The 12,593-nt window shown below is 48.1% G+C and overlaps 1 protein-coding gene across 4 annotated transcripts in view; it reads left to right on the top strand.

The window, feature by feature from the left end:
- CTDP1 (CTD phosphatase subunit 1) overlaps positions 1 to 12,593 on the top strand; it is an 82,931-nt gene that overhangs the window by 26,544 nt on the left and 43,794 nt on the right. For all 4 annotated transcript variants that reach the window (XR_010340119.1, XM_021672955.2, XM_021672957.2 and 1 more), the window contains exons 5-7: positions 67 to 217; positions 7,265 to 7,355; positions 11,657 to 11,823. Coding sequence is in view for 3 of the 4 variants with exons in the window: in XM_021672955.2 (XP_021528630.2) it covers positions 67 to 217; positions 7,265 to 7,355; positions 11,657 to 11,823 (409 nt within the window). In the remaining variant the exon portion in view is untranslated. The remainder of the gene's footprint in view (positions 1 to 66; positions 218 to 7,264; positions 7,356 to 11,656; positions 11,824 to 12,593) is intronic.

Below are 12,593 nucleotides of genomic sequence, written 5' to 3'. Positions count from 1 at the left end.
ACGTGGGTTTAGGGGGGCTCCCGGGGTCCTCGGCCTTTTCTCCTGACCATCCCATCATTCTTGCAGGGCATCTTTCACTTCCAGCTGGGCCGGGGCGAGCCCATGCTGCACACGCGCCTGCGTCCTCACTGCAAGGACTTCCTGGAGAAGATCGCCAAGCTGTACGAACTGCACGTCTTCACTTTCGGCAGCCGGCTGTACGCGCACACCATCGCAGGTCAGTCAGCCACAGCCAAATTGAGCAGTGTGAACACTGGGTTTATTTCCTGTTTTCAGTGATGGTTTTTTAAAGGTGAAGAAAGAAAAGTGAAGAAGCTCTCCCAGGAGCTCAGTCTGAGTCTTAGGGTTGGCCATTGTGCAGAGAGTGCGGAGGAAGGGAATTCCGGCTGAGGGTGGGGCTGCGGGTCACTCCGGCCGGGTGCGGTGCTGGGTAAGCAGGCCACTTTGGAAGTCTGTGGGGACCACGTGGACACATTTTCTATGGACATACTCTGACAAATACCTTTTTAATCGGTCATGAGGACTTCGGGCCAGGGTGCTTCTGTGCGCTCATGCTGGGTGCCTCACTGCACACAGGGTGACCGTCTATTACCTAGACGTGGACACCCTTACGGTTTAGCATTTGCGTCTGTCTCCGGGGTGACGGTGTGAGCACCAGCCTGTGTGGGAGGAAGCAAGGGGACGATGCCACGGGACGGGGACCGTCTGTCCCACGTAGATGTGGGCGCCAAGTGGCAGCGTAGGCGTAGCTCCTTGCCGGCTCCAGAGGTTGTTAGACTGAGCATTTTAAAATTCAAAGATCTTTCTAGATTGGTCTTAGTCGTTTGTTGTTGGCGGGGAGATGAATTTTGAACCCTCCTTTAATATTTAGTGCCTTTGTAGAAAATTTTGATCGTGACCTTTAATTCCTCTTGTAAAAAAAATTCAACACATTCACCTGTAACCTTATGGCTGTTGCTCTGTGGCTGCCTGAGGTAGATGACGTGAAGACAGGTAATCGTGCACAAGATACTGGTGACGTCCTCAGGCCAGCAGAGAAACAACTCCTGCTATGATCTTACGGTTTTACACCCCCAAGTCCATGTGTTAAACCTGGTCTCCGAGGCGAGGGTGTTAGGAGGGGCGCGGGAGGCGGTGAGGTCGTGAGGGCTCCATGCTCATGAACGGAATCAGGACCCTTACCCAGGCAGGCGGGGGGGCCGCAGGAGGACACGGCGAGCCGGCACCCGCTGACCTGCAGCCAAATCGCTGGCGTCTTGGTCAGGCTTCTGCGTCCAGAACTGTGAGGAGGGACGTGTTCCTGAGTCACCCACTCTATGGAGTTTCTTTAGAGCAGCTCTAGCCGACTAAGCCACCTGCTGTGTGAAAACAGACCTTGAATCCTTCACATGCTCCAGGCCTGGATCGTGCCCAGTGCCCGTAACTCACACAAGCCGCGTGTGAGAGGAGACCCCAGATCGTGCCTTCACATCCAGGGCCTGGGCACCTCCCAGGGGCCGACCTGTAACTCACACAAGCCGCATGTGAGAGGAGACCCCAGATCGTGCCTTCACATCCAGGGCCTGGGCACCTCCCAGGGGCCGACCTGTAACTCACACAAGCCGCGTGTGAGAGGAGACCCCAGATCGTGCCTTCACATCCAGGGCCTGGGCACCTCCCAGGGGCCGACCTGTAACTCACACAAGCCGCGTGTGAGAGAAGACCCCAGATCGTGCCTTCACATCCAGGGCCTGGGCACCTCCCAGGGGCCGACCTGTAACTCACACAAGCCGCGTGTGAGAGGAGACCCCAGATCGTGCCTTCACATCCAGGGCCTGGGCACCTCCCAGGGGCCGACCTGTAACTCACACAAACCACAGTGACGGTGACACCCACTCAAACTAGACAATGCAGGAGGTGGGGGAGCGGGAAGAGACGTCACTTTTACAATTACAAATGTCAGGGAAAGACTAAAATCCAGAAAATTATTCCTCACGGTCACCATCCTCACGCCTGTCCCTATTCTCTGTTTTTTTGGTCTATAATTTTGCCTAGTTTGTCTTAATATATACACAAGTTTATATGCTGTTCTTTTCACATAAGATTTTATCACTAAGAATGTATCCATCACGTGGTTATAAATCTTCATCATTTCATGTAAGATTTTCTCCACTCTCTGTGGAGTGGGTCCTCCGGGTGAGTTCCTGAAACCAGGATTTGTCAGGGGAGGGCGTGATTCCGGACCCCCAGGGCTCTGAGGACTGCGCGCTGTGTGGCCTGCTCCCTGGGAGGGCAGCGGGTTTGCTGAGTGCCTCCAGCCTCCCGTCTCCTGCACGTCCGGCTCCTGAAGACGGCGGTCTGGGCTGCGGCGGGGGTGGTTCTCCTCCTCCTCTGCTGTCTTCCCATATGTTTGTCTAGTGGCCATGCAAATGTTTCTTACTTGGGGCTTCCTTCTCCAGGTCTCTCTCTTAAAAGCTGTGGTGATTTAGGCTGGCTGTTTCACGGGTCTTGCTTATCCTTTTCTGAGAGGCATCGGTGTTGGTCGGTCAGAGCACACAAACCCCAGTGAGGAGGAGCGTGTGGAGGGCTCAAGTCTGTTTAAATGCTTGGCTGGAGGGGGTTGGGCTAAAAGCAAAGGGGTTCCAGCTTTTAGCTGGGCCACGCCCTCGCTGCCCGTCACATGGACACGCAGGGCATGGGACGCAGCAGTCTGATTCCACGGTAATGAGGCCTTGTGTGGTGTAAGATGAAGCAGGTAAAGAGAATGCCATGTTTCTTGATCAGCCTGAAAGCTGGAGGGAGCCTGGTCGCTGCTTACAGATTGAGCAGAACATTCATGCTGATGTCCACTGGCTGCCAAGCCACGTGGACAGCAGAGTGGTGACCTGCTTGTGGTCGCTTGTCTGCGGAGGGCCTCAAGCCTGGGTCCTGCTGCAGTGAGACCTGCTAGGTGTGCTGAGCGTCACGGGCCCCGTCTGCACTTTCTCCACTCTAAGCTCTGCTTTGTGTGCTCAAGTTCCAGTATTCCAGTGGGTCTGAGGGATGCTGGTGAAAACCAGACAAAGACATCACAGGGAAACTGCAGACCAATCCCTATGAGCGCAGATGCGGAGATTCTCAGCAGTCCAGCAACGTGGGAGGAGGGCTGCGTCCAGGCCGTGGTGCAGGAAGGCCGAGCTTTGCTTTGACGGGTGAGCCTCGAGGCTTGTGGCTGGCGAGATCTGTAGAGATGACCTGGGTCAGCTTTTCAACAAGTGAGAAAGTGAGATCCAGCCTGAAGCCTGAGGTGGCTGCTGAGCTTCCGCTTTCGACGCTTTTCATTTTGAAAGTGACCGTGTTCGGCTGTGCGTGGTGGCTCAGGCCTGTAATCCCAGCACTTTGGTAGGCCAAGGCCAGCAGATCATCTGAGGTCAAGAGTTCGAGATCAGTCTGGCCAACATGGTGAAAACCCTTCTCTACTAAAAATACAAAAAAAAATTAGCTAGGTGTGGTGGCTGGTGTCTGTAATTCCAGCTACTTGGGAGGCTAAGGCAGGAGAATTGCTTAAACTCAGGAGGCGGAGTTTGCAGTGAGCCAAGATCACACCATTGCACTCCAGCCTGGGTAACAAGAATGAGACTCCATCTCAAAAAAAGAAAGTGACTGTGTTCGTAGCATGCATGCTTTCAGTCTGACTAGGATAGAAATGGTAAGCATTTGGGATGCGTTTCATTTATCTTACAGTAGAAACTAATAATTCTATTAACAGACTCTAGATTTAGCAACCACGTGGCCTCAGTGCTCATCTAGAATTTACATGTCCTTTATATAGGAAGAAACAGTATCGTTTATTTCTCCTTTAAGTCCAAGTATGGGTTTTTTTGTTTGTTTTTTTGATACAGAGTCTCGCTCTGTTGCCCAGGCTGGAGTGCGGTGGCGTGATCTCGACTCACTGCAGCCTCCACCTCCCGGGTCCAAGCGATTCTCCTGCCCGAGCCTCCTGAGTAGCTGGGGCTACAGGTGCACGCCACCACACCTGGCTATTTTTTATATTTTTAGTAGATATGGGGTTTCACCACGTTGGCTAGGATGGTCTTGATCTTCTGACCTCATGATCTGCCTGTCTTGGCTTCCCAAAGTGCTGGGATTATAGGCGTGAGCCACCGCACCAAGCCTCAGTATCTTTTTTTAATGAAATGCTAACAAACCAGTGATATCAAGGAACCAAAAGTTCCTGACAGTGGTGCGTTTGAAACATCTGGAGGTGGTGATACCTCCGCCAGGAAGTAGGTTCATTTTCCAGAAGATCTTACAGAGCCCAGAGTGCATCACAGCACGGGGCCGCAGGGTAACTGAGGTTCATGGATCTGCTCTTTTATTTTAACCACAGTGCCACGGGGCCGCAGGGTAACTGAGGTGCACAGATCCGCTCTTTTTTTTTTTTTTTTTTTTGAGACGGAGTTTCGCTCTTGTTACCCAGGCTGGAGTGCAATGGCGTGATCTCGGCTCACCGCAACCTCCGCCTCCTGGGTTCAAGCAATTCTCCTGCCTCAGCCTCCCGAGTAGCTGGGACTACAGGCAAACGCCACCATGCCCAGCTAATTTTTGTATTTTTAGTAGAGACGGGGTTTCACCATGTTGACCAGGATGGTCTCGATCTCTTGACCTCGTGATCCACCCGCCTCGGCCTCCCAAAGTGCTGGGATTACAGGCGTGAGCCACTGCGCCCGGCGGATCCGCTCTTTTATTTTAACCACAGAGCACGGGGCCTCAGGGTAACTGAGGTGCACGGATCCACTCTTTTAACCACAGTGCCACGGGGCCGCAGGGTAACTGAGGTGCACGGATCCACTCTTTTATTTTAACCACAGTGCCACGGGGCCTCAGGGTAACTAGGGTGCACGGATCCACTCTTTTAACTGTATTGTGTGTGTTTTTCTACCTGTACTGGAAATAGCAAATGTGTTTCTCACAGTTATGATTTCAGAGGTGGTGTTGCAGAGAATGAGCCCAGTAGGGATGGGTGAGGGAGGTAATTGATTAAAAGCCAGCATGAGAACAGTACTGATTGGATAGAGTGCAGTCAGGACACATTCAGATCCCAGAAGTGGACGCCATGTGCCACGTGGGGAGGTAACGCCAGGCCTTCCAGAGCGCACTCAGATCCCAGAAGTGGACCCTGTGTGCCACACGGGGACATGGAGCCAGGCCTTCCAGGGCACATTCAGATCCTGGCAGTGGACCCTGTGTGCCACATGGGGATGTGGAGCCAGGCCTTCTGAGGCGCGTTCAGATCCCAGAAGTGGACCCTGTGTGCCACGCAGGGACGTGGAGCCAGCCAGGCCTTCCAGGGCATGTTCAGATCCTGGAAGTGAACCCTCTGTGCCACACGGGAATGTGGAGCCAGGCCTTCCAGGGCATGTTCAGATCCCGGAAGTGGACCCTGTGTGCCACACGGTGACATCGAGCCAGGCCTTCCAAGGTGCATTCAGATCCTGGAAGTGGACCCTGTGTGCCACGTGGGGATGTGGAGCCAGGCCTTCCAGGGGACATTCAGATCCTGGAAGTGGACCTTCTGTGCCACGCGGGGACGTGGAGCCAGGCCTTCCAGTGAGACTTAAGTCTTGAGAGAACGTGGGCTGTGTGGCTGGAGTTTGGGTTCATGGTGCTTCTGAGATGCCTAGTCTGCCTCCTGGCTTTCTGCATAACTAACAGTTGTGCAGGGGATCTGCATGCCATGACGAGACCACAGTCCCAGCTCCCAACTCTGTACCGGCTCGCTCTTCTGCAGTCCAGTCGTCATTTTGTTCCATAGCACCTGCACATGTCGTGACAGATAGGGCTTGTGTGTTCATGTGTTCAGTTTTCTTACAGTTTCAGCCTCTTGGGAGAGTAATAATTGTGTTGTATTCATTCTTGTACCTTATATTCCCAGTAAAATTCCAAGTAACATTAAACTTAGTAAATGTTAAATGAACAAACACCCCTAAACACGTTATCTAGTTGCAATAGAATACCTGTCCCTTGAGGTATGTACAAATTTATGCCTTCAGCCACTTGTACGATGAGTAACTGAAATGTTTCTTTTTGAGGCTTCATAATTACAGTAGCTTTTCACCTCCAGAATGTTTTAAATGGTTGGTGAAATTAGATTGACATTGAACTTGATGCCTCCAACGTATTTTCCTAATGGATTAAATTCCCTGAGAAGCCTGTTTGGCTTTTGTGAGGTGCCGTACTGCACACACGGAAACACGCTTACTGCATGTTCTATGGTTCTTGCAAATTAGCAAGAGATAGCTTATTTTCAAATAGTCTTTATTTATAAATATGGGCACTTTAATGTAAATTGAAAACTTCACAAAGTTAGGAAGATAACACAGTAGGCTTAAAGTTTAGAAGGCAAATTTGTAGACCAGGAAACCCAGGGCGGAAGTAATCCCAAGAAATCTCGGCCTGATTTGTTGGTCATGATCAGGCTGCTGCCTGAATTGTAGAAGCTGGTTTTCCAGATAGCATGGCATCGCTATATTTAAGGGGTCAAAGCAGATCATCAAGCACCTGAAGCTCTTTAGAAAATTGTTTGTAAAAATTTCACTAGACTTGTAATGGCAGATGTCACGTAAAGGAGGTGTCGAATGCAGCCCCAGCAGATTCCTCACCGTGGAAGGACATTCTGCAGCAGCTGGTCAGTGTGATGTCACGTCTGTCCTTCTTCCCAGTCTCTTCTGTCAGGCAAGCTTCTTTGCTGCCTAAATTAGCAGCACTAAAACGTGGTGTGTCATGGTGAGAAGTAACTGGCCTTTCTGTGTATTTCTACCGCACGGCGTGTGAGTTTGTATCATTGTACTAAAGCACTGGGGAGAAGCGAGCCTCCTTGATAGCTTTCCTCCACTAACCGTTACAGACGAGAGTGGTGGCCGCCTACCTGGGGTTAGGAAGGATTGTATCCGAAGGGACACGGAATAATTTCAGTTTAGTATCTAGAAGCACACGCAGAGTGTTTCGAGATGGAATGGTCACTTTCCTGTTCTACTTATATAAGCAAGTACCTTCCATAATTTTCTTACCCATCTAGCTTAGATAGGCACTTCAGTAGGACACTAGAAATTTTTCAAATTAATGGAATTATAGACACTTGTCAACATAATTTGTGTTTGAGAAGTAAGTTCACCTTGCGAGATCAGAAGCCCTAAATGAGGCATCTTACCTGAACAGGGTAAAGTGTGTGGTGCCCGTTTGCCATGTGCAGTGCGATGTAAATGCATCTCAGATGTGCAATCTTTGTCCTGTTTTCTTTTTCAAGGATTTTTAGACCCCGAGAAGAAGCTTTTTTCTCATCGAATATTATCGAGGGATGAATGTATCGACCCGTTTTCTAAAACAGGAAACCTTAGGTACGTACCCGGCCGAGTTCATCACAGAGACTGCTCGCTGTTCAGTGCCCATTTCAGAGAGACCCTAGAAAACCCTGGTCTCAGGACCATTTTCCCATGTTCACTAATAGCTTAGAAAACCCTGGTCTCGTGACCATTTTCCCATGTTCACTAATAATTTAGAAAACCCTCGTCTCAGGACCATTTCCCATGTTCACTAATAGCTTAGAAAACCCTGGTCTCGTGACCATTTTCCCATGTTCACTAATAATTTAGAAAACCCTGGTCTCAGGACCGTTTTCCCATGTTCACTAATAGCTTAGAAAACCCTGGTCTCAGGACCATTTTCCCATGTTCACTAATAATTTAGAAAACCCTGGTCTCAGGACCATTTTCCCATGTTCACTAATAGCTTAGAAAACCCTGGTCTCAGGACCATTTTCCCATGTTCAGTAATAATTTAGAAAACCCTGGTCTCAGGACCATTTTCCCATGTTCACTAATAGCTTAGAAAACCCTGGTCTCAGGACCATTTTCCCATGTTCACTAATAATTTAGAAAACCCTGGTCTCAGGACCATTTTCCCATGTTCACTAATAGCTTAGAAAACCCTGGTCTCAGGACCATTTTCCCATGTTCAGTAATAATTTAGAAAACCCTGGTCTCAGGACCATTTTCCCATGTTCACTAATAGCTTAGAAAACCCTGGTCTCAGGACCATTTTCCCATGTTCACTAATAATTTAGAAAACCCTGGTCTCAGGACCATTTTCCCATGTTCACTAATAGCTTAGAAAACCCTGGTCTCAGGACCATTTTCCCATGTTCAGTAATAATTTAGAAAACCCTGGTCTCAGGACCATTTTCCCATGTTCACTAATAGCTTAGAAAACCCTGGTCTCAGGACCATTTTCCCATGTTCACTAATAATTTAGAAAACCCTGGTCTCAGGACCATTTTCCCATGTTCACTAATAGCTTAGAAAACCCTGGTCTCAGGACCATTTTCCCATGTTCAGTAATAATTTAGAAAACCCTGGTCTCAGGACCATTTTCCCATGTTCACTAATAGCTTAGAAAACCCTGGTCTCAGGACCATTTTCCCATGTTCACTAATAATTTAGAAAACCCTGGTCTCAGGACCATTTTCCCATGTTCACTAATAGCTTAGAAAACCCTGGTCTCGTGACCATTTTCCCATGTTCACTAATAATTTAGAAAACCCTCGTCTCAGGACCATTTCCCATGTTCACTAATAGCTTAGAAAACCCTGGTCTCGTGACCATTTTCCCATGTTCACTAATAATTTAGAAAACCCTGGTCTCAGGACCGTTTTCCCATGTTCACTAATAGCTTAGAAAACCCTGGTCTCAGGACCATTTTCCCATGTTCACTAATAATTTAGAAAACCCTGGTCTCAGGACCATTTTCCCATGTTCACTAATAGCTTAGAAAACCCTGGTCTCAGGACCATTTTCCCATGTTCAGTAATAATTTAGAAAACCCTGGTCTCAGGACCATTTTCCCATGTTCACTAATAGCTTAGAAAACCCTGGTCTCAGGACCATTTTCCCATGTTCACTAATAATTTAGAAAACCCTGGTCTCAGGACCATTTTCCCATGTTCACTAATAGCTTAGAAAACCCTGGTCTCAGGACCATTTTCCCATGTTCAGTAATAATTTAGAAAACCCTGGTCTCAGGACCATTTTCCCATGTTCACTAATAGCTTAGAAAACCCTGGTCTCAGGACCATTTTCCCATGTTCACTAATAATTTAGAAAACCCTGGTCTCAGGACCATTTTCCCATGTTCACTAATAGCTTAGAAAACCCTGGTCTCAGGACCATTTTCCCATGTTCAGTAATAATTTAGAAAACCCTGGTCTCAGGACCATTTTCCCATGTTCACTAATAGCTTAGAAAACCCTGGTCTCAGGACCATTTTCCCATGTTCACTAATAATTTAGAAAACCCTGGTCTCAGGACCATTTTCCCATGTTCACTAATAGCTTAGAAAACCCTGGTCTCAGGACCATTTTCCCATGTTCAGTAATAATTTAGAAAACCCTGGTCTCAGGACCATTTTCCCATGTTCACTAATAGCTTAGAAAACCCTGGTCTCAGGACCATTTTCCCATGTTCACTAATAATTTAGAAAACCCTGGTCTCAGGACCATTTTCCCATGTTCACTAATAGCTTAGAAAACCCTGGTCTCAGGACCATTTTCCCATGTTCAGTAATAATTTAGAAAACCCTGGTCTCAGGACCATTTTCCCATGTTCACTAATAGCTTAGAAAACCCTGGTCTCAGGACCATTTTCCCATGTTCACTAATAATTTAGAAAACCCTGGTCTCAGGACCATTTTCCCATGTTCACTAATAGCTTAGAAAACCCTGGTCTCAGGACCATTTTCCCATGTTCACTAATAATTTAGAAAACCCTGGTCTCAGGACCGTTTTCCCATGTTCACTAATAGCTTAGAAAACCCTGGTCTCAGGACCATTTTCCCATGTTCACTAATAATTTAGAAAACCCTGGTCTCAGGACCATTTTCCCATGTTCACTAATAGCTTAGAAAACCCTGGTCTCAGGACCATTTTCCCATGTTCAGTAATAATTTAGAAAACCCTGGTCTCAGGACCATTTTCCCATGTTCACTAATAGCTTAGAAAACCCTGGTCTCAGGACCATTTTCCCATGTTCACTAATAATTTAGAAAACCCTGGTCTCAGGACCATTTTCCCATGTTCACTAATAGCTTAGAAAACCCTGGTCTCAGGACCATTTTCCCATGTTCAGTAATAATTTAGAAAACCCTGGTCTCAGGACCATTTTCCCATGTTCACTAATAGCTTAGAAAACCCTGGTCTCAGGACCATTTTCCCATGTTCACTAATAATTTAGAAAACCCTGGTCTCAGGACCATTTTCCCATGTTCACTAATAGCTTAGAAAACCCTGGTCTCAGGACCATTTTCCCATGTTCACTAATAATGTAGAAAACCCTGGTCTCAGGACCATTTTCCCATGTTTTTGCCTTTTGCCATTTCTTCCTTTCCATCAGCTCCAGAGCCCCTCCCCATCAGTTCCTCTGAGCTTTTTTGACACAGCTGGCCCCTCTCCGCCCCTACGCAGGACTTTTGTATATTCTTTTGTATTGTTTGATGTTTCTTGCCCGCTCTGTATGAGAAACTTCCCCATTTCCACCCGGAAGTCCGTCCTGCTGCCGCGAAACCATGGCAGGTGTGGCTTTTTCTCCCGAGGAGCCCTGGTGATCACAGCTTCAGCATCAGTCACTTCCTGGCTCGCGGTGGCCACCTGCCTCTCAGCATTTTGGTTTTTAGATTTAGGGAGTCCACCCAGACTGTGAGGCTTATGCAAGCTAGTGTTAACTACTAAGAGAACCTGAAGGTATTTACTTCCAAAAAAAAAACCTCCTTTTTGCCAGTGTGTGCCAGAGTGAGCAGATTGATCAGAACAGACAACCGGAGGCAGCTGGTAGTGATTTGTTAGGGAGTCGCCTGAAGACAGAATGTAGGATCGGATGGGGACATGTCCAGGATAGGCCCTGGTGACGGACGCGGTGGCTTGCATGGAGGTAGCTGGAGGTCCACTTGGAAATCCTGTATTGGCAGTGGGTCTGTGTTTTGTTTCTAAGACAGGGTCTCGCTCTGTCACCCAAGCTTAAGTGCAGTAGTGGGGTCTCAGCTCACCAAGGCCTCAACTTCCTGGGCTCAAGCCATCTTCCCGCTTCAGCCTTCTGAGCGTCTGGGACTACCGGTGCCTGCCACCACGCCTGGATCATTTCTCTGTTTTTTTGTGGAGACGGGGTCTTGCTTTGTTGCCCAGGCTGGTCTCAGACTCCTAGGCTCAAGCTTTCCTCTCACCAAGACCTCCCAAAGCTCTGAAAATTACAGGCATGAGCCACACTGCGCCTAGCCCGGTCTGTTTTCAGAGTCAGCACATTCTGGCCTTTAGGCTACCCAGCCTCGTTTGTACATGAAGTTTTATTGGAACATGGCTGCACCCACAGGGTCCCTGCGGCTGGCCCGTAATGCCTGAAGTAGTGACTCTGGTGCTTTAAGAAACAGTTTGAGAACTCCTGCTTGAAGAAGAATCGGAAACAGTGTGGGCAGATGTTAAGGAGGTTTAAATGTGACCCAAACCGAAAGGGCTTCGGGCCAGTTGGCCTCTGTTTCTGATTAACCTGCTGTCTGCTGGCTGCATGTGGATTCAAGTCTTAAACTGTTACGCTTGGCAAAGTGAATGACTACAGCTTTTCGTTATTATTTTTTGTAAATTATGCATTTTCGCTTGTAGAAATCTCTTTCCTTGTGGCGACTCAATGGTTTGCATTATTGATGACCGAGAAGATGTCTGGAAGTTTGCCCCCAATCTGATAACTGTGAAGAAATATGTGTACTTCCAGGGTACGGGTGATATGAATGCGCCCCCTGGGTCCCGGGAATCTCAGACAAGACGGAAAGGTGGGCAACGTGCTTCCTGATTCTTTAGAAATAATTTGCATTTTATTTGTTGTTTATCTCTTCTCATTTCTTATCTCTATTTTGACTGCTGTAAATTCAAGATGCGCTTTGGTTTTGTTTATTTGTATTTCAGTAGAGATTATTGGATTTATTTATATAGTACTGAAAAACAGGATATTATGTTGTTTCAATTTGGGCCTTAAAAAAAAAGACCCTAACTTAAGCATTTTCCCAGTTGAAGAAAGACTCAAGAATGCTGTTTACTGAACACATCTGACAGCACCTTTCATCCCAGTGTTCCTTAAATGTACCCCTGGGCATTTGGCCATGGCATTCTGTAGAGAGCGCAAATGTGGGGTGCAGTGGCTCCATGGGGAGGAACCATTCCCAGTGCACGGTGGTCAGACTGGGCGCTGGCCAGGGCCCCGGAGAGCAGTGTGATTTAAAGTGTCAGGCGGGCGTGCAGCTGGCATTCACCCTATGAAAAGTTAAGTGTTTTTGATGTTTATTTTTTTAAAAAGCATTTTGAGGCATACATTTACTGCTGTAGTCACTAAAATGGAACTTGGAGGTTAAGACCAGGAGAGAGTGGAACTCGAGATGTTCCCATGGAGGTGGAGACTCACCGGATAGATGGGGTCAGCATGGAGTTGCCAGCGTCCTCCAGAGCGGGGATTGATAAACCGTGGCCGTAGGGCACCAGGTCTGCAGCCCAGAGCTGGGAGGCAAACCTCCAGTGGTTCCTGTAGGTAGAGGATCCCTCATCCCAA

This window comes from Aotus nancymaae, unplaced genomic scaffold, assembly GCF_030222135.1.
Source record: "Aotus nancymaae isolate 86718 unplaced genomic scaffold, 86718_ANA_hifiasm-v0.15.2.pri h1tg000100l, whole genome shotgun sequence".
Lineage (NCBI taxonomy): Eukaryota > Metazoa > Chordata > Mammalia > Primates > Aotidae > Aotus > Aotus nancymaae.
The sequence above is the reverse complement of the archived record's forward strand: the minus strand, read 5'-3'. Positions and strand labels throughout refer to the sequence as shown.